The sequence below is a fragment of the Selaginella moellendorffii genome, unplaced genomic scaffold (genome assembly GCF_000143415.4).
Source record: "Selaginella moellendorffii unplaced genomic scaffold, v1.0 SELMOscaffold_3, whole genome shotgun sequence".
NCBI lineage: Eukaryota > Viridiplantae > Streptophyta > Lycopodiopsida > Selaginellales > Selaginellaceae > Selaginella > Selaginella moellendorffii.
In genome coordinates, this window is record NW_003314264.1 from 4,238,224 (window position 1) to 4,260,046 (window position 21,823).

Sequence of the window (21,823 nt, forward strand, 5' to 3'; positions counted from 1 at the left end):
TTATTGATGTGCCGCAAGGAAAGAAAACATCGGGAAGAACTCCTTGATTTGTTTCACTACATGCAAAGTCTTCTACACTTTCTTTCTTTCCAGCACATCACCAAGTTTCAGCTTGATATATGTTAGATCAAATCAAGATTGAGAGCAACCCCATTCTAAGGGAGGGATGGAAATGAGTGGGACGACCATAACTTAAGCGAGATGCACCACCTCCAACTTCAAGATTGAAAAGAGACAAAGCTTAATACCTCACAGTCTTAATGGCTGCTTTGCCATCTAGTTTTGAAGCGTAGAAAGATTGAAGGTATTTTCCATAGGCGCTTTCTTTGAAGCAAGCAGGCGCGTCGTCAGTGACCAGCTGCGCCATCGGAGCAATATGGCTATCTTCCGCTGGCCCATAGAACGAAGCAATGGAGACTCGAGTTCGCTCCGAGTTGACAACTACTCGGTGCTCCACGCTCTTGTACACGTCATTGGAAAGAATCTGATGAATAACACAAAATCAAAACCTGCAAATCTCATGCATGCACGACGATGACGATCAAAGGGAAGCTTACCTGAAGTTGATCTCCAATGTTGACAACAAAGGCGCCAGGCAGAGGTTTGATCGGCACCCACGCTCCACAGTGTAGAATCTGGAGGCCATCTTTCACCCTGGTGTCCTGCTGGAGTATAGTGAAACCGTTTGGATCCGCGTGAGCGTCCAGTCCGATTGTAAGCTCCGGCTCCGGACAAGGTGGATAGTAGTTCATCCTCATCGTATGCCTCTCCCCTCCAAAAGCTTCCTCCAGAGCACCACTTTCCAGTCCCAGTGACTCCGAGAACAATCCAAGCACTCTTTTCGACAACCGGTTCATGGCTTCTGCGTAAGCGGTCGAGATCTTCACGTAGGATGGAGGCTTAGTCGGGAGCTGGGCGATCTCGCAGGGAGGATAGCACGCCTGGTGGAGAAAGTCTTGCCACATTCGTCGCGTCTCCTTGGACGGGATGAAACTCGTCCCCATCCGAAACTTTGAGGAGCTATCCTCGGAGTAGTACACGGACCTATCCTCGATGGGAAGGCGGAAGAAGTCGTGGACGAGCTCCATCATGCTCGCCATGAGTTCTTCTGGAAAACCATGGCCGACAATCTGGAAGAACAAAGTGGAATTTCAATCAATGGTGAGCGATCTCGTGTACCTGGAAGAAGCCCCAGTCTCTAGACGCGCTCCGGATGGAGTCAATCGCCAATATCCGAGCAGGGGAGCACTTCTCCACATCGGACAGATCGATCACAGGAATTTCTTCGATCTCCACGCACTGCCGTGGATCTGAATCCCTGCGGTACTCACCGGGCACCATGGCGATCCCAGCATCCGCCAGTCCCTTCACTCCAGCGATCCTAGACGCCACTGCCGCCATTCTTGAATCTCGAGCCGCGCCACAGTGATCACCTAATAGACACGGAAGCCGTCCAAGAAATATCATCCGGAGAGAAGGGCATGGCGAGGAGGAGGTCTTTGGCTTGATTCGATCGCCCCGCGCGACCCAGAAGATCTATCAGGCAGCCGTAGTGCTCGGCTCCCGGATCCACGCCAAAATCCTGCCGCATCGACGTGAAGCAGCTCCATCCGGTGTCGAGAAGCCCTCCATGGCTGCATGCGAAGAGAATCCCTGCGAATGCGTAGGAATCCGGGGCCAGGCCTTCTTGGATCATTCCCAAGAACAGCTCCACGGCCTCGTTGCTGCTCCCTTGCTGCGCAGTGGCAGCGATCGCGATCGTCCAGGACACTGCGGAGCGGTTCTTCAAGCCCTGGAAGACGCGCTTGGCCTCGCCTGGGCTGCCGCACCGCACAAACATGCTCATCACGCTGTTCATCACCACTGCGTCGCTGCTCCACTCGCTCGCGGCGATTCGCGAGTGGAGATCCCTGCCCTGGACGATCCATCCCAGTCCCGCGCAAGCGTGGAGAGCGTTCACGTATGTCACATTGTCTGGACGCACGGACGAGTCTTTCTTAACCATACAATCGTACAAGTCAAGGGCTTCTGTGAAATACCCGTTTTGGGCAAATGCTGCAATAGTAGCGTTCCAAGTGATCACATTTCTAAATTTTAATGAATCAAAAACTTTCTTTGCTTCGACTGCTTGCTGGCATTTTGCATACATGTTGATCATCGCATTACTCACTCCAGTCTCGAGAAATCGATGAGACAAGCTGGCAAATCTCGCAATGATCTCGGCATGGATTTGTTTGCCGTCTTGCAGGGATCCTAGCAATGCACAAGCACCGAGGGCGCTCATGAAACTGCTCGAATTTCTTTGAATGTCCATCTTCTTGTAGAGATCGATGGCCTCTCTGCAATGCCCGGTGTGGGCAAGCGCGGAGATCATAGCGTTCCAAGTCACAACATCGCGTACGTGCATTTGATTAAAAACACGCTTTGCTTCCTTGATTCTGCCACACTTTCCATACATGTTGACGATAGAGGTTCCAGCGACAACATTACGCTCCCAGCCACACGAGCAAATACGCTCGTGGATCTTTATACCCTGTGCTATATCCTGCTTCCAAGAACACACTGCCAGGATCTCAATCAGCGTCACCATATCCGGCCTGATCCCTTCCAGATCCAACTTCCACAGCAGAGCAATCGCAGCTCCAAACTGCCCATTATGGGCATTTGCGGCAATCGCAGTGTTCCAGGCAGCCAACTTTTTCTCCTCCATCCTATCAAACACTTCCATTGCCAGATCCAAGCGGCCAAGCTTCCCGTACATGTTGACGATCGCAGCAGCGACATCCGGATGCGCGTCCAGTCCCGATTCGAGAATGTGCCCGTGGATCACTTTGCCCTCCTTCAAGGATCCCAGCTTGGCGGCGGCATCAAGAACGCTGATGAAAACGTACTCGTCCGCGCCAATGCCGGCATCCCGGAGCTGGCGATAGAGCTCGATCGCAGCGGGGAGCCCGCCCTGATCGGGATTTCTGGTGCAAGCAGCCAGCATCGCGCTCCAGGCGACTATCGTCTTGCGCGGCATGTCATCGAAGACCTTCCGCGCGTCGGCCAGGCTGCCGCATTTCCCATACATGGTTACGAGGGCGCAGCACACGACTGGATTGCTCGCGATCGCGGGTGGCGCGGCGACGATCTGGGCGTGGATCCGGATGCCCGACTGGAGATCGCGGCAATTGGCGCAGGCGGCGAGCGCGGCGACGAACGAGACGTGGGTGGGGCGGACGACTGAATCGCTGGCGAGGGCGAGGAAGAGATGAATCGCTCGCGCGCTCTCGCCGTTTGCGCAGAGCGCCGAGATCATGATGTTCCAGGAGAAGGCGTTCTTGTGGACAAGATCGTGGAAGACGGACCATGCGTCCGGGAGGCTGGAGCACTTGCCATACATGAGGATGAGGAGATTGCTGAACAAGGGGTGGTGGCGTAGGTCGAGGGTGGCGGCCAGGCGGCGGTGCAAGAGCTTCCCTCGCGGGAGGGACTTGGAATCACCACATTGGCGCAGAAGAGTCGCGATTTGGCGATGGCCGAGCGTGGAGATGCCTGCAGGAGGCACCGCGACCACGCCTCTTGCTACTTCGCTGGATGTCATGGCAAAGACACACTCACTCACTCTCTCTCTCTCTCTCTCTCTCTCTCAACATGATCCTGTGAAAACCTTCATATGGGTCATCACATTTTTTGTCAATTGCTTCACAGAGGCACAAAACAACAGACATAAAGGGACTCAGAAGCAAGCACTGTCTTCTAAGCATCTTGTTCCCCGGCATCAAATGTTGGATGAGTGATGTCCTTTTTGAAGTCTCGCTTGTTGTTTGAGGTTGGCACGTGCTCCTATTGGTGTTCATGGGGTGTTGCAAAGCTGTGGGCTCTCAATGTAAGCGGGCAGCATCCCCATCCTCCAGTGTGGCTGTGAGAGGTTTGGGCTTATTGTGCCCTGTTGAAAAGTTTGCCAAAGACCTTTTACATATCCAAATTCTGGTTGGAAGTGATCCAGATGATCTTCTAAGGTCATATGTACTTCTTGCATGTGCAAAAAGATCTTGTTCCAAAGATCTCAGTCTGCATTGACATGTACCAAATCACAGTGGTTGAAGTTTGGGTGTGTGGTATCATGGTCATTGTGTCTCTTAAAAGTGTGTAGAAAATGTAAGTACGATAGCACTATTAATCCCTACTTATAAATGATTACTTTTTGGGATGTCTAGATTCCTTTATTTTTCCTTGTTAATTTTAATAAGTGTATTTTGATACCAGCAAGAGGAAAACTAACAGAAATTCACTTAGGATGTTAATTTTTATTACTATTGTAATTCTTGAAGTGTATGGAAAAAGCTTATAAATAACAAAAATGTTACAAGAAAATTGTGCTTTCTTACCACTTCATAACCTTCTTCATTGGGCTTCTTCTCCTCTTTAACAACAACAAACCCCAAGGATGCCAACAATTAGTGCTTTATATGATTTGCCAGTGTGGGAGATATATATATATATAAAGGAATTGAGCTTCTAGACTAGTGAGATCTACTTTCTTTCAATATGCTCTACATATAAATAGTTATTCTAGATTTATATACTCTAGTTTGTGTTGAACTTTATGAAGGAAAAAACAGTAGGAAAAAAAAAAGCTGAAAGAGGTACTCTTAGTCCAATTTGCATTAGGTATGTGATACTCTTTGTCCAATCTGTGTCAAGAAGTGTGATGCAAATACTTCAAAAAGGAAAGAGACCATGATTTTCAACCATTACTAAAGTTTTCCATATGAAGGACCATAGAGGATACAGATTTCATAAAACGGAACTTTTTATAAATGAAGTTCTCAATAATTTTATTTCAGTGTGGTATTCATTTTCTTTCCCAGCAATTTGATGTGTTTTGTGGCTTGAAATAGGGAGGAGTAAATAAATCAGCATTACAACATAATTTGGTAAGCCAATCATAAATTTGAAGGACTTGTTGATTTGTCTAAACTCTTGTTCTTCATAGGGCTAATCAACAAAACAAAGGCTAATCAGGGTTGATTGCAAGCTTTGACAAGAAGAAGAAGACTGCTCATAACATACATTAACTTAACCCATCGAGTACAAGTCATGCAACATTTAGGTTAGAGATGAAATTTTTATAATTCATGAAAAGACAATTGGACTTTAGGCTAAGAGGCTTGTAATCACGTAATTTAGATTTTGAACTTAATATTTCATTGATGCATTCACAGTAGGAGACAAGGCTGCATTTATCGGATTCAGTAATACACATCGTTTGAACTTTGTTAGAAGATAAGAGTTAGTACTTACAATATCAAATACATATAGAGCAATCCATGGAACTTTGCACAGTGCATAGTTGTTGCATCAAGCTGCCAAACAAATCTCAGAGTAGGAACATCTACCATCATTGATGGGAATGCTCCAAGGCAGCCCAATGTTGTGATATTTGAATATGTAACACTGCAAGGTCTTGATCCTCATCCAAACATACCAACTGTTTCACTCGTTGTGTAATGGAAGTGACTGACATTGATGTATATGGATCAGCTTCCTCTATGTTGGCAAGCACAGCTCAATCAGCAACACTGTCTCAAGGCCATATATGAAATGAAAGTGTGTAAAAGCTGTTTGCAGCTTCTCTGTTGTTTGATATGACCAAAGGGCATGAGGCCAGGTATTTCGAAAAGTTCATCCTCGAGGAAACCGTTTGCTACCCTCTGAGCGAATACCACTTCAACTTGAGCAACATCCACAGTGGCGACACTCCGCAAACCAATTCCAGGACCCAGTTATTGAATATATAGCAATTACCTTGTTGTGGAATCTCAACACGCTGAACTCCATGTCCGGTCTGCTGCCACTCTTCTTGGCCCCGCTCATCCACCTCGGCTTCACGGGGCCGATCCCTTCGCTGCCAGGAACTCTGGAGTATCTATTGCTGGCCAAGAACTGCCTCACTGGGACAATCCAGGGGATGGCCACCCTGCACCGCCCGGCGCTTCTCGACCTGAGGCTCACCAGAGATTTTCAGCTTCCGGAACGGCAACCTCCTCCTCCAGCAGAACCAGCTCTCGGGGCCGGTCCAGGTTCTGGGGTCCCTGAGGCATGCAACACGTCCCAGCAATGGTCAGGGTGGTACCGCAGGAGTTTGTGGAGCACAACTACATCCCAAACATCAACCTGGCATACCATCCCGCTGCCAACGACATGCACATTTTGCATCCAGTACAATTGCCTCGGCCCGCCGCAGCAGTCGTCGACGTCGGGAGACAAAGGCCGAGTTTACGTTAGAAACAGGCTATTTTTATAAAGATGGTAGTCAATAAATACCTGGAATTAAATTAAGAAGCCCTATTCTTGTTTAAGGTTTTTGTCAGAGGATGCCTGCTTGTATTTGTTCGCCCACGACCCACAAGGGATCTTTCCGGTGTAAGTTACATCGCCAGTATGACACTACATGGATTAGGCAGAGTACCAGTGACAACACAGGGGACACCAAGGTGGACAACAAGAATGGCGCTGCCAGTCTCAAAGGGTCAACCAAGGAGTTTCAATCGTGAATAATTTGCTATTTGGTAAACTTTGTTAATGAGTTTCCTGTCCAGAGTTTTGGACAATAAAACATTTTGGTTTTATCAATTATAATTATACTTTTGTCCTTTTTTTTAGATCATAAATCCCTTTTCTTTCTCCCTTTGTGACAAGCGACTGAAGATATTTCGAGAGAAGAGGTTAAAAGAAGAGTAGAGCAAAAGAGTTGGGATTCCTTGACTGACCAGATTTCCGTGTCCAACAGAGCAAAATCCATTGACTCCGTCAACGATGACGAGCCCAATTTGTTGGTCCTTCGTGCAGGAAGATGATACGTCTACCTTTGAGTCTGACTGAGATTTGCAGGATCTCGCGCACCATATGGGATTTTATTTCGCCGCCGCGCGCGGCGAAGATCATCGACAGCGTCCCCACCCAAATGACGCAAAGAAACGTTGGAACGTTTCTTTCCTCCTCAAGAAAAAGGGAATAGGACCACATATTTAGAAGAAGATAGATTTCCCGGCGCTGGACAAATTTCCTATCATGCCACTAGTTATTCCCTCGTTCAGGTAACTTAAATTTATTGTATTTTGTGGGTATTTCTCAGATATCTATGTAGGCAATCAGGAATGGTGTCAGTAAGTTTATCTTTATGACAAAAGCGATTTCTAAACTCTCAGTATTCGCACCTGTGACAACTAGATAACCTTTTCCTAGTTTTCTTCTCGTTTTTTCTTGACAATTATTTGAGAAACTCGCTAAGCTTTTTTTCTTTTCCTCTCTTGCAGCATTTCTTCAACTATTGAATCTTATGACCAGCTACTGTTGCTCTGATGAGCAAGCGACGCACCAACTGAATCCCTTATAATCGAAATTTAAACACAGTTTGTATGGCAAAGACCAATGCCGAGTGTGTGCTGAACGTGCTCAAGGAGATGCAACCAGAGCACGCCAAAGTTCTTCGCTGGTCACTGGATCCCCGACTTGGCAGCCAGGGAGCTAGTCCTTGGCAACGTTGTGGAGCTCAGAGTTGGCGACAAGGTACCAGCGGACATGAGGATCGCAGTTCCAAGGACTTCGACTCTTAAAGTGGAGCAAAGCTCGGTGATCAAGAGCACACGGTAGAGAAAAGTATAAGGTTTTCTCGAAAACCAAGAGCAAAAAGAGAATCAATAGGACCCCCTGAGCGAATGCCACTTCAACTTGAGCAACATCCACAGCGGCGACACCCCGCAAACCCCCCGCCGCAACCTGGGATCAAACGGATCAAAGCCCGACCTCATGAGCGTCGCTAGAAACTCGTCCGTGGCAACCGCCGGCAGCATCACCGGCGAGGCCTCCCTGGGCACGTCCTTGGCCAGCGCCCGAGCCTTCTCCAGATGCGCGTGAGCCACCGACGCCACCTCAAACACCGCGCGCGCAACGCCCTCGTCCCCGCGCACCCCACGATACAAATCCTCCTGCGACACACCGTGCTTCACCGCCACCTCCACCGGGATGTAGCAAACCCGCTTGGCGCTGTGGTGCGCGGTGGCCTCGAGCAGCAGCGAGATCCCCGCGGCCTTGCCCGTGTGCGAGGCCGCGTGATCCGCCTTGGTGCTCCTCACCCCGGCGGCCTCGAGCGTGAGGTAGAGCAGCGCCGACGCGGTGCTCTCGGCGTAGCGCTCGATCTCCCCGACGTCCCTGGGCGGCGCCGAGAGCTCCGCGTCGGCGACCCTGGCGTCGATGATCCGCGAGAACCAGTGCTTGCTCAGCCGGCGCTCGCGGTTGACATGATCCAGCATGGAGAGCACCGGGTGCTCGGGCGTGGCCGCGGCGCGCGAGAAGAGCTTGTCGATGGAGTCCTTCCACCAGGCGAGGCGCAGCGTGGCGAGGCTGGGGTCGCGGGCGGTGTCCTTGGCGGTGGCCGTCTCCACGTTGAATGCGCGCAGCGCGAAGGCGGCATCGCGGAGGCCACCAGATCGCGGGAGCTGGAGCAAGCACAGGTAGTTCTTGTAGTCATACCGCCGGACCTGGTTCACGCAGTAGTTGAGCGCGCTCGCCCTGCTCATTGATTCGTGTCACAAATCTCTCGGTTCTAGAGCTAGCCTACCTCAGAGCTTGGAATCCCTCTCCTGCTCGTTTGTGACTTATTAGCCCAAGAACCCTAAAAGGCCCACGAACCCTAAATATCATCCTAAAAGCCTAGATAGCATTCCATTCCAATAAAGTACAACATTACGTCGAGAGGCCCATAACACGGGGAAAGAAGGAAGAGAGCGAGCGAGAGAGGCGAAGATATTGGACGAGAGATGAAAGAGAAACAAGGAGAGCGCGAGAATGCTGGCTGGGATCGCTCCATGCCCTCTCCATTTTTTCATTTACCATACGAGGATGGCCGCGGGGATCGCTGCTGGTACGTGGCTATCTGCGCCGCCCTCGCGTTGCCGTTGCCATTCCTGTGCTGGTGGTGGCTCCCGTTTTGCTGCACGAACTGCGGGTGGTATCTAAAGTTTGCGGCGGCGGAGCTCGAGTGATGGTTGTAGGACGAGCTGCCCATGTCTTTCGGGTTCTGGAGCGGCTCCAGAGCCACCACCACCTCGCTCATCAGCGGCCTGCTCTTGGGGTCCCGGCTGATGCACTGGTGCGCCAGCATCGCCGCCTTCTGCAAGCCTTTGATCGAGTAGTGCCCCTCGAGGCGGGGGTCGATGAGCCGGAACAGCTTCCTCTTCTCGCTCAGGAACGGTCTGGCCCATTCCACCAGGTTGTGCTCGCCGCTCGGCCGGTTCTTGTCCATGGATCGTCGCCCCGTCAGGATCTCCAGCAAAACAACGCCAAAGCTATATACATCGCTCCTAGGTGTCAAGTGACCTGCAAAGCCGGAAAGGCATGAGTCGCAAGCTCTCACTCTCGCAAGATCGTCGAAACGACTGAAGAAACGAAAGAGAGCTTCACTCGAGCAAGAACGAGAAGAAAAAGTACCTGTCATTACGTATTCTGGAGCTGCATAGCCATAAGTCCCCATTACGCGCGTCGAAACGTGCGTTTTGTCACCTTCCGGACCATCCTTTGCCAAACCGAAATCCGACAGTTTGGCAGTGTATTCCTGGAGAATAAGTCGTGTAAACTAAACCGGAAAATCCTATCACAGCGGCAGCACACGTACATGGTCCAGAAGAATGTTGGATGTCTTGAAATCTCGATAAATAACTGGCCTGGAAGCGCCCTCGTGAAGAAACGCTAGACCCTTTGCAGCCCCGAGCGCGATCTTCATCCTGGTGGCCCACGGAAGCGGCAATGCGGCACCTACAAGAAAGAGATCACGAACTGGTTGGATGAGCACGAAAGAAAACTGACAAGCTTACGTCTAAACAGATGATTCTCGAGGCTTCCGCGAGGCATGAACTCGTAAACAAGGAGCCGCTGATCATCCTCGGCGCAGTAGCCAATCAACCGGACGAGATTCGGGTGATGGAGCTGCCCAAGAAAATTCACCTCTGCCTGCAAAAGAACATTTGTTTTTTTTTCCTGTTGGAGTTAAATATCATCCAAGTTCTTACCAGCCACTCTCTGTGTCCTTGCAACCCCTCGGGATTGAGCTGCTTCACCGCTACAACTAGTCCTGTTCCAGGCTTGACAGCTCCTGTCCCATTCTCATCTATCCATCCCTTGAAAACACTTCCAAATCCCCCTTCACCCAGCAGACTGTCGGGTCGGAAGTTCCGCGTGGCGGATCTCAGATCGGTGAAGCTAAATATTCGAAGATGAGCCCCTTGCCTGACTTCGGTGGAACCTGGATTGGAGGGGTCACTCACTGACCCATTGGCGGACAAGGACCCCTTCTCGGATGCCTGGCTAGGCTCTGTGGCTGGCTCGACTTGACCTGCTCGAAGTCACAAAGCTTTTAAGCGAGAGAGAGGGAAAAAGGAAAAAAGGTAAAACGAAACAAACCGAGCTTGCGCTTGAATTTCGGGAAGACTCACCAGAATTCCTGGCGTTGCCGTGTGACGAAACCAAGCTAGTTCCACTCCAGCAGTTTCCCATGAAGAACGAGCTCAAGCATGTACACATATCCCCTCTCTAGTCCATTCCCACCGCATTCACCACTGATCGCTTCTCGGAAACCCCTCTCGCAATCGGCTGGCCGAGCTCTGCCGCCGCCGCCACTGCTGCCACACCACAAACCAAACCTAGAGCTAGAATCACAGCTGCTGGCGCGCCATAGGCGACGAAACCACTCACACTCATCGATGCCGCTGGCCGATGCCGCGCTGCCCCTAGACCCTGCCCCCGCGCATCGAAACCCTAAGCGCCAGTGCCAGTGTAGCGCCCGAGTGACGCCCCTGTGTGCGTGTGAGTGTGTGCGTGTATGAGAGAGTGTGAGAGTACACAAAGGGTAAGGGTATCTGGGCGTAAGCCTCGGTGTAAACAGACACTCCAGCCGCCCTGTCCTTAAGCGACACGAGGTCGCCGGCTCAATTCCAGCCAATCTACCGGCTAGACAAAATAGGTCTGCGTTTCGATTCTCTTCCCCGTGCGTTGGCTATGGCGAGCTCGGGCCCTCCGTATCCATGGGAGCCTCCCACGAACATCCCCATCCATGGCCCAAGCCCTAAGCGCTGGCAAGTTCTAACGGGGCGCTACATGTGTGCGGTGATGTGGTGAGTCTCTCTAGTGTGATCGATCTATGGGAAAAAAATTATTTTGCCTCCCCAGGTTTTGGATCTTCTATCGATTCAAAGAAGACGGCGATGTGCTGCTGGTAAGCTCTCTAGAGACTAGATTTTCACCTCTAGACGCTGAGATCTCTCTCTCTTTTCTCTCTCGCTCAGGGATTTCGTCACAAATGGGAACCCAGAGTAAGCGAAGCTACATTGAAACAATCTTTACATTTTCTATTCTATAGGGAGGAGGTGGTCATCACTGATCTAAACTTGGGCGGAATAAGCAGTGATCTTTCTAGTTTGTACCTTTTGATGCTCTGGAATTTTCAAAAGCTTTCCAATTGCCAGGAAGAACGAAGAACAAACATTTCGCCGAGGGTTTAATAAAAGCCACCGTGAATCTCGGGAACTTTGTCTAAGTATCGCCACCTACGCCCGAACTAGCTAGCCTAGCTTCCAACTCGTTGAGCTCGTCCTCGTCCAGATCATCGTCCTCAACGTCTGGAATCGCTTCGTCGTCCTCGTCAATCTCGGCTGGATCCGCAGACGCTGACGACGATCCAGCAGCAGCAGTTACCGCGGTATCAGTTGCCTGCAATGAAAAACAAAGACTTTGAGACATCTACAAGCTCCCATAGCCGGAGTTACCTTCGAATCCTGAGCTTTGGAGCTACTTCCGGGTTCCTCTTCGTCTCTCTCATACTCGTCGCAAGCTTCCAAATCGTCGACGAACAAGCTTGCGTCAGAGGCAAAGAGTTCTCTTCCACTGCAACAACAGAAACGAATTAGCTCTCTAAAAGTGGAAACCACACCATACCTCATTCTGTCATTCTTCGCTCGTTCAGCCCTCTTCTGTGCCAACATCGCTTCCCTTTCCTGCTCCTTTCTCTTCTTCCATTCGCTGAAGATCGTAGCATTTAGAGGGGTGGTCGTCGAAACCTTTGTTCGCTGCAACAGGGAAACAGAGCTCTTAGCACGTAAAAAGCTCATCCAAAGAGTACCTGTTCTTCGATCTCCTCTTCAATGCTTAGTTTCTCAGCTTCCTCCTCCAGCAACGCCTTCATTTGAGACTTCAGAACGTACCCTGGTGGCAACGCATGTCGGTAATGGCAGTCTTTACCACCATTGGGACACACCCAGAACCAGCCATACTGCTTCTTCTCAACGGCATCCAGGAAGTACTTGCACACCTGAAAGTTTGCAACGTTACTACAAGATCCCAGAACAAAAGCCAAAGACATACTATCTCGGTTGGTTTGTTGTTCATGTACTCGTTCCCTTTGGATTCCACAACCTTCTCCAGCGTCTCCTGGTCCCATTCTTCCATGGTCTCTGCTCACGAGCACGGAAAGGAATATCAGAATAGAAAAGCTCGGGCTAAGACAACTCACCATTATCACGCTGGTCACTGTAGAGGTCGATCTTCTCTCCCTTTCTCTCCACATTGAGATCATGAGAGTACTTGCACTTGAATCCCTTGGCGCACTGTCCCCTCCTGAAAAACTCGCAAACGACTGACTTTGGATCGACACCTGAAATCGAGTACAGCTGCTACTGGTTTTAACGTATAATAGCGTGGGGAAAAAAGCTTCTTGCAGACACTCACCAACTGGAACTTTCGGCTGGCTGATGGCAACCTTGAAGAGCTCATTCAGCTCCTTCTCCCGCTGAGTTTCCTCTTCCTTCTTTTTCTGCGAATTTCCCAAAACAAATCCCCGGTGAGAGAGGGAAACCCACGTTCCAACAAAATCCAGACCTTCTGAGCAGCTTTGGGATCCTCCTCGCGCTTGACACGAGACTGCACGGATTGCTGGAGGCTCGCCACATACTTCTGGACATTCTTACTCTTGTTCTTGTTCTTGAGCCCAAATGTCTTGTCCTCCACGAGCTTCTGCTTCTTCGCCAAATCGGCCTTCTGCTTCTCCTTGGACCCCTTGTCGGCGGCTTTCGGAGGCATTTCTTCGCGGAGATGAATCTACCAATCGATCGAGCCGCCCTGCCCTTGCGCCGATCAGCGCCTCCACTTCCCAAGCCCTAACCCTCATCAAAGAGAGCAAAAGCCCTAAACAAAAATGCGCTTGCTTTCTCAAAGAGGAAAAAAGAGGTTTTTTATCACTTCTTCTTCTTGCTATGGCGATTTCTCCGTCGGAGCTTCTTGTGCTTGTGCTTGTTCATCTTCTTTCTCCTCTTCTTCTTCACGCTGCTCGCCTCGATCTCAATCTCGTCGCCATCGTGACCGGGCAGCCAAATTCCCTCTCCGGTCAGCGAATCCACATGAATGTAGCTCGATCCCTTGTTGATCTCCACCTTATCGAGGCAGTTCCTCTCAAATCTCCCATCTTCCCCGATCCAAGCGCCGGTTCTCGGTAGCAAATCACTCGGCGCAGCTACAAACCTCTTGACAGCCCACGCCGCGATCGCGCGCCTCGAGCACAAGCTTCTCAGCATCACAAAGCCCTAAACCCGCGTAGCCAAGAGCCCTAGAAAACAGAGTGTATTATTCACATGAATATGCTGCCATTTTAAATTCAAACTCTCTGTGTGTAACACTGTCGCTATAAATCCAAGCACTCCTCGTAGAGCTCGTTGAGAAGCTCGGCCTCCACCTCCACGCCTATCGCCTCCACGAAATTTTGGAGCTCCATCCATCGATCACCCTTCATCAAATACTTCTCGATCAGATTCTCCACCGTGTGCTGTAAATCTTCACCCTGGGGATACACGACGTAATCCGAGAGCGTCGACCACACCTCGGCCACCAGGAGTCCTCCGCCAGGAACAGTCCGGACAGTCGAAAGCCACGGATCACACACGAACTTGTGTGTCAAGATCTCGTCCACCATGTCGAAGAGATGCCGCCGTTTCATGCTCGAGATCTTCGTCGTCTCTGCTGTGGAGACGTCCTCGGCTTGGGCCCTGTAGAATCCTTCCAGCTGCTGGAACAGCATCGGGTCCAGAGCATGCGCCTGAGAGTGCTGCTCCACCAAAAAGCTGTCGCTGCCACTGTTCTTGATCAAGCCTGACGCGAGAAGGATGTTCTTCACGTAGACCTTCTGGCCGTCCTCCTCCTTGCACTTTTCCAGCTCCAGCCATTGGAGGTGGCCAGTGTCGTTCGAGCTTACACTTGTCTCGAGCTCGGGGTGTTGTTTCTCTTCCACAACAACCTTGTCCACAACCACGTCCGAAATCTCAAGATCTTCTTGATCGTTGTCATCCCACTTCAAGCGACGGAGATGAATTCGCAGCTCTGCCAGAAACAAAGTCTCTGTTTGCGTTCAAGCAGAAAAGGAGAACTCACCTTCCAGTTCCGAGCTGATCGTATCGAAGTCAACATGACCAGGACTCTCCTCAAAAGAGGACTCCAAAACGGATATTGGACTTGGTTGTCCACTGTTGTCGCTGCTTATGGATGCCTCATCAACGTCCACAGCTTCGACGACGTCTGTCGTCGGGCTGGCTTTAACGAGCTCCTCCTCTTCTTGCGAAACCTGCAGCAACTGGCCTTGCCATCAATCCGAGAAAGAAAAAAAAAAGACAAGAAATAGTATGTTGACTAACCTCCTCTTTGTGACGCCAGCTTGAAACTTCCGAAGACAAATGTGAAGTTTCAGTAACCGACTGCTTGCTATAATCAGTTTCTTCTTCGCACGGACTGGCAGAAACTGTGGGAACGCTGTCATTTGACGAAACAAACGCCGAAGGCGATCTCGAAATATCTGTCTCTGGCTGGGATACTGCTTCCGAAACACCGATGTCTGCTGTATACTCGGACTCTAACGTGTCCCTTGAATCGCTACACTCAAGAGAAGCCTCGTTTTCCCCCTGTGACTCGAATCCAGAAGATTTCAGAAGAAAACTTCCCCCATATCCCAGCAAGTCACTACCGGGAACTGCCTCACTATCCAAACTATAATCCCCTACCTTAGCACCCGCATCGTCTTGTACAGTATTTGTAAAATCCCTGTTAGTGAGATCTACGTTGTTTTTCCTAGCTTCAGAAGGCTGGCTTCTAGCTTTCCGGAAAGAATCGCCAAGCTTGTGAGATGTCTCGGGCAATACTTGTTGATTCTTTCGAATTCTATCCTTCCTTACCATCTGTTTGCTTATGCCACTTGAAGACACTATCTCCCTGTTCTGTGCTTCCGAGACTTTACTTATCCGGCTGCTAACGGACTGGTCAGGCACCAAGACAACGATGCCCTTCGACACAGGTCGTGGCATTGGCGGAGAACTCCCAGAAGCTTGCTGCCTCGGACGACTTGGTTTTTTCTGTACTGAAGAAAGCGAAGCCTTGAAGCCTGTATCCTCCACAGCCTCAACTTGAGGCTTTGGTCTCCTACTAGTTCTCCCAGTAGGCGTTGTTACCCCGTCACCCTTCAAGAATTCACTTCCACCGCCGAGTCTTGGACCGTCCGAGTTATCAAGTGTCACGTTTAGTCTCTTGCCAGCACCCTGTTCTTGTAGAGCATTCCTCGCCAAGTCTCGCACCACGCTTTCCCGGACTTGACGAGCGATTTCCTTGGCAATCTCCCTGGGATTGGCAGCGCCTTCATTCCTGGAAGTATCCGCAATCCTCCTCATATCATCGCAAGCCTCTGTTACCCTCCTAGAAGGAATAGTTTCGTCCCGGACGCTGTTTGCATATGGTCCTGGAGAAAAACTGGCCGAGGTAGGACTCGCGTTTCGGTTCGGACTCGGCTTGAGAACAACTATCCTCGTCGGGGCTTGGTTGTCAGGGACCAAATTCTTTATGATGTCTTCGCCAGCTCCAACCAAGTTGGAATGCCTGGAGAAATTCTTGAGTGCATCTTCTCTTCTACCCTCGATAACTTTCCTGACAATGGGATTCCTGAGCCCCTCCGGTACTGGCCTGTCAATAGCAACGTTTCTGTGTGCGACTCCGGGAGTTTTTTCGATATGTTTACCAAGAACCGAGTCCTGATCCTCAACGTACTTCAGGAAAGCATCTCTGTTGGTCTGGAAGAAGTCGATCGCGTCTAAAAACTCCTTGGATTGATTCAGCTGCTGATTTGCTGCAAGCCACCTTTTGTCTGAGAGTTTCTCCCCAGTTAGCAAACGCGTCGCTTCGTTCAACTTCTCCCGCACAAGCATCTGTTTGAGAGCTAGCTGCCGCTTCATCTCCTCTATCTCAAACACATCTGGTAACTCTCTTGCTGCCCCTCGCTTTTTGTTGTCCGAACCCCGAGGACGATTAAGCTTTGCCTTGTCTTCCACATAGTAAGATTCCTGGACCGGCAGTACCACTGTAGCTGCTGGAGGAGCCTGCTTAAACTCGTTTTGCCTTCTCGACTGTTTCTCCACTGCCTGCTTTGGAGTCACTTGGTCTCCCCCTTTCTTCTTGGCCTGCTTCGCCGGGACTGATTCGTTTGGGAGAGTATCCAAACCCATGAGCCGAGCGACCACGTTTGGGGGCCGAAAGTCCATATCCCTGCCGCTGTGAGCCTTGAGTACATACTCGCTTCCCCCATGCACGAAGTTCATCTTCTTGTCAGGCGTCCTAGAGTTGGTCCGAGTTGTCTGCAAACACAACAACTTAGCCACAACCAAAAAATCAGAACTTCTTTCACCACGCTACTACTTACTTCCCCCTCCTCGCGCTTGGCTCTCGACTTCGGCGAATCTCTTCCCTTGTAGAGCTTGTCCATTTGGTAATCTGAAAGAAACACAAAAAGAAATCACAGTTTTTGCTACCAACACGAGTCGATCTACTTACCGAGAGCGATCCTCCTGTCATCGGGTAGCCTCTTTCCCGAGAGAGTTTCATTGAAGTCGAAGAGATGCATTCCACTAGCTGGGCCACCTCTGTCCGCGTACCTTCTCTCTCGAGCCATGAACAGAACCCGCAGCTACTAAATGGCTAGCCAAGCCTCTGCTAAAGCAGCTCCTGCGAAGGGCCTTGAGCTGAGAGTTGTGGATCCAGCATTTCTTTCCGTAGCACCCATCACGCAAAGACAAGGCGCCTTCACTCCAAAGCAACAATTCCACAGTGATCTCATGTGCGTTTCGTTTTGATCCCGAGGCTCAAAATTTTTCCCCTTCCCAGCACGATCACCACAGCCTGCATTTTCCCAGCTAGATATCGCAGATCCAAGCGCTGCCGAAACGCATCGCTAGCTCCTGAGAAGCCCTAAAATCGGAGCTCCAAAACCTGGATGCAAATCCCGTAATAATGTATCGAATCCAAATCCTGGAACCGCTGATCCCAGGAACCCTAGTCCGCCGCGTGACGAGAGGAGAGGGGTAATGCCAAAAAAACGCAATGTGGCAGCGAGAAACTAGCCTAGGCCTCCATAGCCGGCACCAGAAACAGCCACAGTTGTTCTAAACAGGGCGCCGAATACGGTCACGCCACGTGTCCGCATCGCGCCTTCGCATCTCGACCGTCCGGGACCATATAGTTAACATGTCATTGTTTGCGCAAATCTAAGAATCACGACCACAACAATAGTTAAATGTCCTTGCTTAAATTACAGCATTGCCATTGTTGCTATTGCCTCTCCAACCTTATGTGCGATTCGTACACGAAGAGCCTTGGTACGGACTGGCACTGGTGGGTGAATTTAAAGACTTCCATGTTCCAGGCGGTCCCATTTTTGGTCACACCTTTCCTTTTGTGATTGTAGATGTTATGTCCTTGTCAAGAAATTTATGCCCATTACACTCTTCTACCGCCATTTTAGATGTTTCCATTCCTTGGAATGCCTTACGATCTTCCAATTAGCTCAAAACACTTGCGGTGGTCTCGAGCTCAATTTCCAAAGCGACCAGCTTTTCTGTTTCTCTGCTGTACTGCTGTTGTGCCCAGAGAGAGGTGTATGATCGCTCAAGCTCAAGCATGCGTTCGGGCTCTCGTTTCTTGGCACCTCACAGCATTGCTATTATTTCTCTGCACGTTCCAGCAGAGATCCGCCAAGCAAAACTTTGGGTGTTTTCCTGTTTATTAAGTGCTATAAGATTGTTAAGGTGGTTGAGTCTATATTTGGGAAAAATGTTTTAAATATCTTCAAAAATGTAGAATATATTCAGGTATATGCTTTAGGAACCAAAAAACAAAACTCTAAACTCTAAAATTTTTATACCTACACAAACCATGTTAGCAAATAAATTACATCTCTGGATGGCTTGCAATGTTGGCACTGGCAAATGCTGGCTGGGAGAGTGATGTGTTCTAGCATCTCCTTTTGCAGTTCCTCTCCTTAGATTGCAGCATTGAGTTCTAAAACTTTAATGTCCTCAAACTCACTCTTTAGAAGGCTGCCCGCCACCACATTGTACTAGAGGCCCCAAAGAGACTCATGAGAGTGTTTCCAATCCCGGACGTCCAGCCCAGTGGAAGCAATCCAGAAACAAAATCTTCTCAAGCCAAGAAGTAGGAGCAGTAGGAATGGAGTGGGCATTCCCCTCAAGGAGCTGAGAAAGGCTGTGAAGAATATAGCTTACGGTTTGACGACCTCAAGGATCATCAAAAGCAGTGATTCTGGCTCCCATCACTGTGCCAGAATTAAGCTTCGATCATGGTGGCCTAGTCTTTACTGCTCATGCCATCAAACATGAACTCTGCCCTGATCAGGATCCCACAGTTGGCATACATCACCATCAATGAAGTCTCCATAACCAAGTCCCAACTAAGTTCAAAGAAGATGGAAGGACCCTGGCATGGCTGGCAAGGATCCATCAATAGCATGGCCTTAATCTAGAGTTTGGATCTTAAAATGCTGCAAGAGAAGGTTGGAGAGCCAAATAAAGTTGTTGGTTAAGGCTTCCAAGTTCATCTGGTGGAAGGTCCTAATTGCTGGGAGATTACATGGTTTTTCCAGCATTTATCCCACCCTCGCAATTCTTGGTTGCTGGGGTAAATGCTGGAAAAAACACCATATAATCTCCCCTATGAACGAAAATGACATATATATGTCATATATGTGCCAGTGCATATGATATGGACAATGCAATATTTGAGATAATATTGGCAACTACCATTCAGTAGATTGGAGCTTGAGCCTGTTGCCCCTGGAAGATTTCATGTTAAATAGCACTCCTTGGGTATTACCTTCCATTATCAGCCCCTCCATGAAGGGCTGTCCTTCACATAATTATTTTATTTAGACAACTTACATTAAGGTTTTTTCTTTTAATATTGACAAAGAAAGATTCTTGATTGATCTTAATTTTCACAAGAAAATTTAAACGATTATTTTGAAATGGCTTATGAAAACAGAATGGTTTTTGGGAATTTCCATTTCTTAAGTCCATATTAAAGTCCTATCAAATAATCTAGATCAAATTAGTAACCTGTATATTATGTAAATAAATTTTAATTGAATAAATAAAATATGTAATTTGATGTAATTTAATTTTTTAATTGTAAAATAAATATTTAAATTTATACTGTGAGTGCTTGGAATATGAAAAGGGAATACAGAAAATGTACATATTAATTAGCCCAAAAAACTTAGCTTATATACAAGAGCAAGTGGTCCGGATTGAAACTAATCTGATGGTTACCAAAATCCCACTATGCTAATATTAGTATACGGCATCATAATTGTACACTTGGACTTCACATCATTCTTTCTTCTTGAAATAATGGAAGACCATTAGAATTCTCTTATAAATGGGTTGGGATCTAGAGGAACATTAAAAGAAGGCATTAATGGATCTATAAGTGGTATTAGTTGTTCCTGATCTTTTTGTATGAAGTGTTTCAATTGCTGCACATGCACAATTTATAGAAGATCAGCTTGTTGAATGTTATGCTAAACCTCATAAACTTACAATTCAACTTGCCGCAACACCTGATACGGTCCTTTGCATTGAACAAGGAGCCCCTTAGATAAACCATGTACCGTAAGATGGGGAAAATGGACTAACATGTAAGTGGAAGATGATGGGAGTTATAACACTATTGTTGTCCCACTTGTATGCAACCTAAGTGTTCGGTAGACTTTACTCGGATAAGAAGAAGAATGCTCGTCAAATACTAATCCCACGACTTAGCATCGGTAGCTAGTGGCAATTGCGAAGGTAAACCTAGCTCCGTTGGTAATATTGGATCATAACCATATAAAAGTTTATATAATGAAGCACCAATAGAACTCTACATCCTTGTGACATATGCATATTGAAAAAATAGCAAATAACCATCTCAATTCGAATGTTGAAAGTTCACGTACTTTGTGATCATTCCTTTAAATGTCTGAACGAGCTGTTCCACTAAACTGTCTGATTGTGAATGATAAGCAATTGTGAAAGTGTAGTGTATTCCCAATCGAGTTGTCAAAACACAAAATGCCTTAGCCATAAATGCAGGACTATTATCCGAAAGAATCCACTCCAGACAAAAATGTTGGAACACCACTCGATTGAGGAGGAAGTATTCAACAATAGTTACAGAAGCACTAGCAAGAGCATTAACTTCCACCTAACGAGTCAATAGTTAGAAACAATGATAACATATTCATTGCCAATAGTCGATCGTGGAAAAGGTCCTATAAGATCAAATGCCACCAACTCAAATGGACGAGAAATTATAATTGACTCCAACCATCCTTCCATGGCACGAGAGGGAGTATTACAATGTTGGCACCAAACACAATTACACATATACTGAATAACATCACATTGCATTTTCGACCAATAGAAAAACTTGTACAGCTTCTTGGTCATATAACACAAGTGTAGATGGCAACGTGTGGCAATAGGTCAAGCAATAAAAGATAAACTCAAACCTATATCAACTAATACAGAGAGAATAATAGGAGACCTTTTGTTATAAAAACAAGCTTGGAAAGTAAATACTGAATGAACCGGTGCCAAGTGAACCTCTTGATGATACTTTCAAAAGAAAGATGAAAGAGTCATTGATTTATTCGTGCAAGGTCCCTTCGTTACTTGTGCGATTCCTCATTTCTTGGATGCATCTTGGTATCCAGACCTTCCATTGCAGTAACACCAATAGGACGTTGTTAATGCCAAGGTCTCCATTCAGGAAATGGAGGTTGCCAATCCAAAAAATGCTGACAACGCCGATAAATGTGACCAACTTTATCACATGCCTAATAGTGAACATCACGGCCATGACCATGACCTCACCCTTATCTTTGGACTTGAGCAACAGTAGCGTCAACCTCCATTGGAACAGAATCATCACCCACAGAAAGTGGAACGGAAGGATATGTAGCAAGAAGTGGAAGAGACGATGTTTCATAATGTTGTTCCAAGTGAAGAGCATCGTCAAGAGTGGCTGGAGCAAGTGCATGCACAAGTCCGACAAGATCTTGACGAAGTGCTAGCAATAACATTCTTAGTTTGATTTGCTCCAACATATTTAGCTCCACACGAAGCAAGAGGTTTCAGAAACGAATGCTAAATTGCATTACCGACTGAGATTGCCTTTGACGAAGACGATGCAATTGCTAGAAGGCATCATCACAATTGTCAGCATGTTCAAATGTGCGTTTGAAGATGTCTAGGAGAACACTCCAATCCCCATGAGTGGCTGCACTCAAACCATTGTACCACTACAGTACTATCCTTTGGAGACACGTGAGAAACTCACACAAATATTAAGTATCATCCCTAAGAATGATATGTGGCAATCACTATGAAGTGATCGAATCAATATTACACATCATCCTTAGGATTCC

At 48.2% G+C, this 21,823-nt stretch overlaps 6 protein-coding genes across 8 annotated transcripts; all 6 read right to left on the reverse strand.

Moving 5' to 3' along the window:
• Positions 1-97: 97 nt before the first annotated feature.
• LOC9643719 (flavanone 3-dioxygenase 2) lies at positions 98-1,429 on the reverse strand. The gene is made up of 3 exons (XM_024668457.1): positions 1,180-1,429; positions 558-1,130; positions 98-484 (listed from the first exon to the last, which is right to left on the reverse strand). Exons 1-3 carry the CDS (start codon positions 1,399-1,401, stop codon positions 242-244), a joined length of 1,038 nt encoding a protein of 345 aa, XP_024524225.1. The 5' UTR covers positions 1,402-1,429; the 3' UTR covers positions 98-241.
• LOC9655496 (pentatricopeptide repeat-containing protein At3g09040, mitochondrial) lies at positions 1,430-3,586 on the reverse strand. The gene has a single exon (XM_024668544.1). It carries the CDS (start codon positions 3,584-3,586, stop codon positions 1,430-1,432), a length of 2,157 nt encoding a protein of 718 aa, XP_024524312.1.
• A 3,773-nt stretch (positions 3,587-7,359) lies between these two features.
• Positions 7,360-8,707, reverse strand: LOC9643720 (NADH dehydrogenase (ubiquinone) complex I, assembly factor 6). The gene is made up of 2 exons (XM_002963861.2): positions 8,609-8,707; positions 7,360-8,559 (listed from the first exon to the last, which is right to left on the reverse strand). Exons 1-2 carry the CDS (start codon positions 8,689-8,691, stop codon positions 7,686-7,688), a joined length of 957 nt encoding a protein of 318 aa, XP_002963907.2. The 5' UTR covers positions 8,692-8,707; the 3' UTR covers positions 7,360-7,685.
• On the reverse strand, positions 8,688-10,938 carry LOC9655498 (probable serine/threonine-protein kinase PIX7). Its single transcript, XM_002963862.2, has 6 exons — positions 10,479-10,938; positions 10,056-10,378; positions 9,861-9,996; positions 9,662-9,801; positions 9,478-9,601; positions 8,688-9,366 (listed from the first exon to the last, which is right to left on the reverse strand). The coding sequence occupies exons 1-6, from the start codon at positions 10,564-10,566 to the stop codon at positions 8,873-8,875; spliced, it is 1,305 nt and encodes a 434-aa protein (XP_002963908.2). The 5' UTR covers positions 10,567-10,938; the 3' UTR covers positions 8,688-8,872.
• Positions 10,939-11,482: 544 nt separating this feature from the next.
• Positions 11,483-13,191, reverse strand: LOC9655499 (zinc finger CCCH domain-containing protein 11). 2 transcript variants are annotated; one of them, XM_024668455.1, is made up of 8 exons: positions 12,916-13,191; positions 12,766-12,850; positions 12,551-12,691; positions 12,403-12,491; positions 12,161-12,349; positions 11,977-12,107; positions 11,808-11,925; positions 11,483-11,751 (listed from the first exon to the last, which is right to left on the reverse strand). In XM_024668455.1, the coding sequence occupies exons 1-8, from the start codon at positions 13,114-13,116 to the stop codon at positions 11,575-11,577; spliced, it is 1,131 nt and encodes a 376-aa protein (XP_024524223.1). In that variant the 5' UTR covers positions 13,117-13,191; the 3' UTR covers positions 11,483-11,574. The 2 variants fall into 2 exon arrangements, with proteins under 2 accessions (XP_024524223.1, XP_024524224.1); XM_024668456.1 differs by having other exon boundaries at positions 12,551-12,707; positions 12,916-13,027.
• A 449-nt stretch (positions 13,192-13,640) lies between these two features.
• On the reverse strand, positions 13,641-17,500 carry LOC9655500. 2 transcript variants are annotated; one of them, XM_002963864.2, is made up of 5 exons: positions 16,894-17,500; positions 16,763-16,833; positions 14,718-16,697; positions 14,458-14,647; positions 13,641-14,406 (listed from the first exon to the last, which is right to left on the reverse strand). In XM_002963864.2, exons 1-5 carry the CDS (start codon positions 17,009-17,011, stop codon positions 13,715-13,717), a joined length of 3,051 nt encoding a protein of 1,016 aa, XP_002963910.1. In that variant the 5' UTR covers positions 17,012-17,500; the 3' UTR covers positions 13,641-13,714. The 2 variants fall into 2 exon arrangements, with proteins under 2 accessions (XP_002963910.1, XP_024524222.1); XM_024668454.1 differs by having other exon boundaries at positions 14,458-14,656.
• Positions 17,501-21,823: the final 4,323 nt, after the last annotated feature.

Excerpts from the sequence above, each read along its gene's own strand:
- LOC9643719 (XM_024668457.1), bottom strand. The coding sequence starts at position 1,401 with ATGGCGGCAGTGGCGTCTAGGATCGCTGGAGTGAAGGGACTGGCGGAT. Across the intron at positions 1,131-1,179 it reads GAGACTGGGGCTTCTTCCAG|ATTGTCGGCCATGGTTTTCC; the intron begins GTACACGAGATC and ends TTGTTCTTCCAG. Across the intron at positions 485-557 it reads ACATTGGAGATCAACTTCAG|ATTCTTTCCAATGACGTGTA; the intron begins GTAAGCTTCCCT and ends GTTATTCATCAG.
- LOC9655496 (XM_024668544.1), bottom strand. The coding sequence starts at position 3,586 with ATGACATCCAGCGAAGTAGCAAGAGGCGTGGTCGCGGTGCCTCCTGCA.
- LOC9643720 (XM_002963861.2), bottom strand. The coding sequence starts at position 8,691 with ATGATATTTAGGGTTCGTGGGCCTTTTAGGGTTCTTGGGCTAATAAGT. Across the intron at positions 8,560-8,608 it reads GAGGGATTCCAAGCTCTGAG|GGCGAGCGCGCTCAACTACT; the intron begins GTAGGCTAGCTC and ends ATCAATGAGCAG.
- LOC9655498 (XM_002963862.2), bottom strand. The coding sequence starts at position 10,566 with ATGTGTACATGCTTGAGCTCGTTCTTCATGGGAAACTGCTGGAGTGGA. Across the intron at positions 9,997-10,055 it reads AAGGACACAGAGAGTGGCTG|GCAGAGGTGAATTTTCTTGG; the intron begins GTAAGAACTTGG and ends GTTCTTTTGCAG. Across the intron at positions 9,802-9,860 it reads CGAGAATCATCTGTTTAGAC|GTGCCGCATTGCCGCTTCCG; the intron begins GTAAGCTTGTCA and ends TCTTTCTTGTAG.
- LOC9655499 (XM_024668455.1), bottom strand. The coding sequence starts at position 13,116 with ATGCCTCCGAAAGCCGCCGACAAGGGGTCCAAGGAGAAGCAGAAGGCC. Across the intron at positions 12,851-12,915 it reads ATCCCAAAGCTGCTCAGAAG|AAAAAGAAGGAAGAGGAAAC; the intron begins GTCTGGATTTTG and ends GGAAATTCGCAG. Across the intron at positions 12,108-12,160 it reads AAGAGGAGATCGAAGAACAG|CGAACAAAGGTTTCGACGAC; the intron begins GTACTCTTTGGA and ends TCCCTGTTGCAG.
- LOC9655500 (XM_024668454.1), bottom strand. The coding sequence starts at position 17,011 with ATGGCTCGAGAGAGAAGGTACGCGGACAGAGGTGGCCCAGCTAGTGGA. Across the intron at positions 16,698-16,762 it reads CCAAGCGCGAGGAGGGGGAA|ACAACTCGGACCAACTCTAG; the intron begins GTAAGTAGTAGC and ends TTGTGTTTGCAG. Across the intron at positions 14,657-14,717 it reads GCTGGCGTCACAAAGAGGAG|TTGCTGCAGGTTTCGCAAGA; the intron begins GTTAGTCAACAT and ends TGGCAAGGCCAG.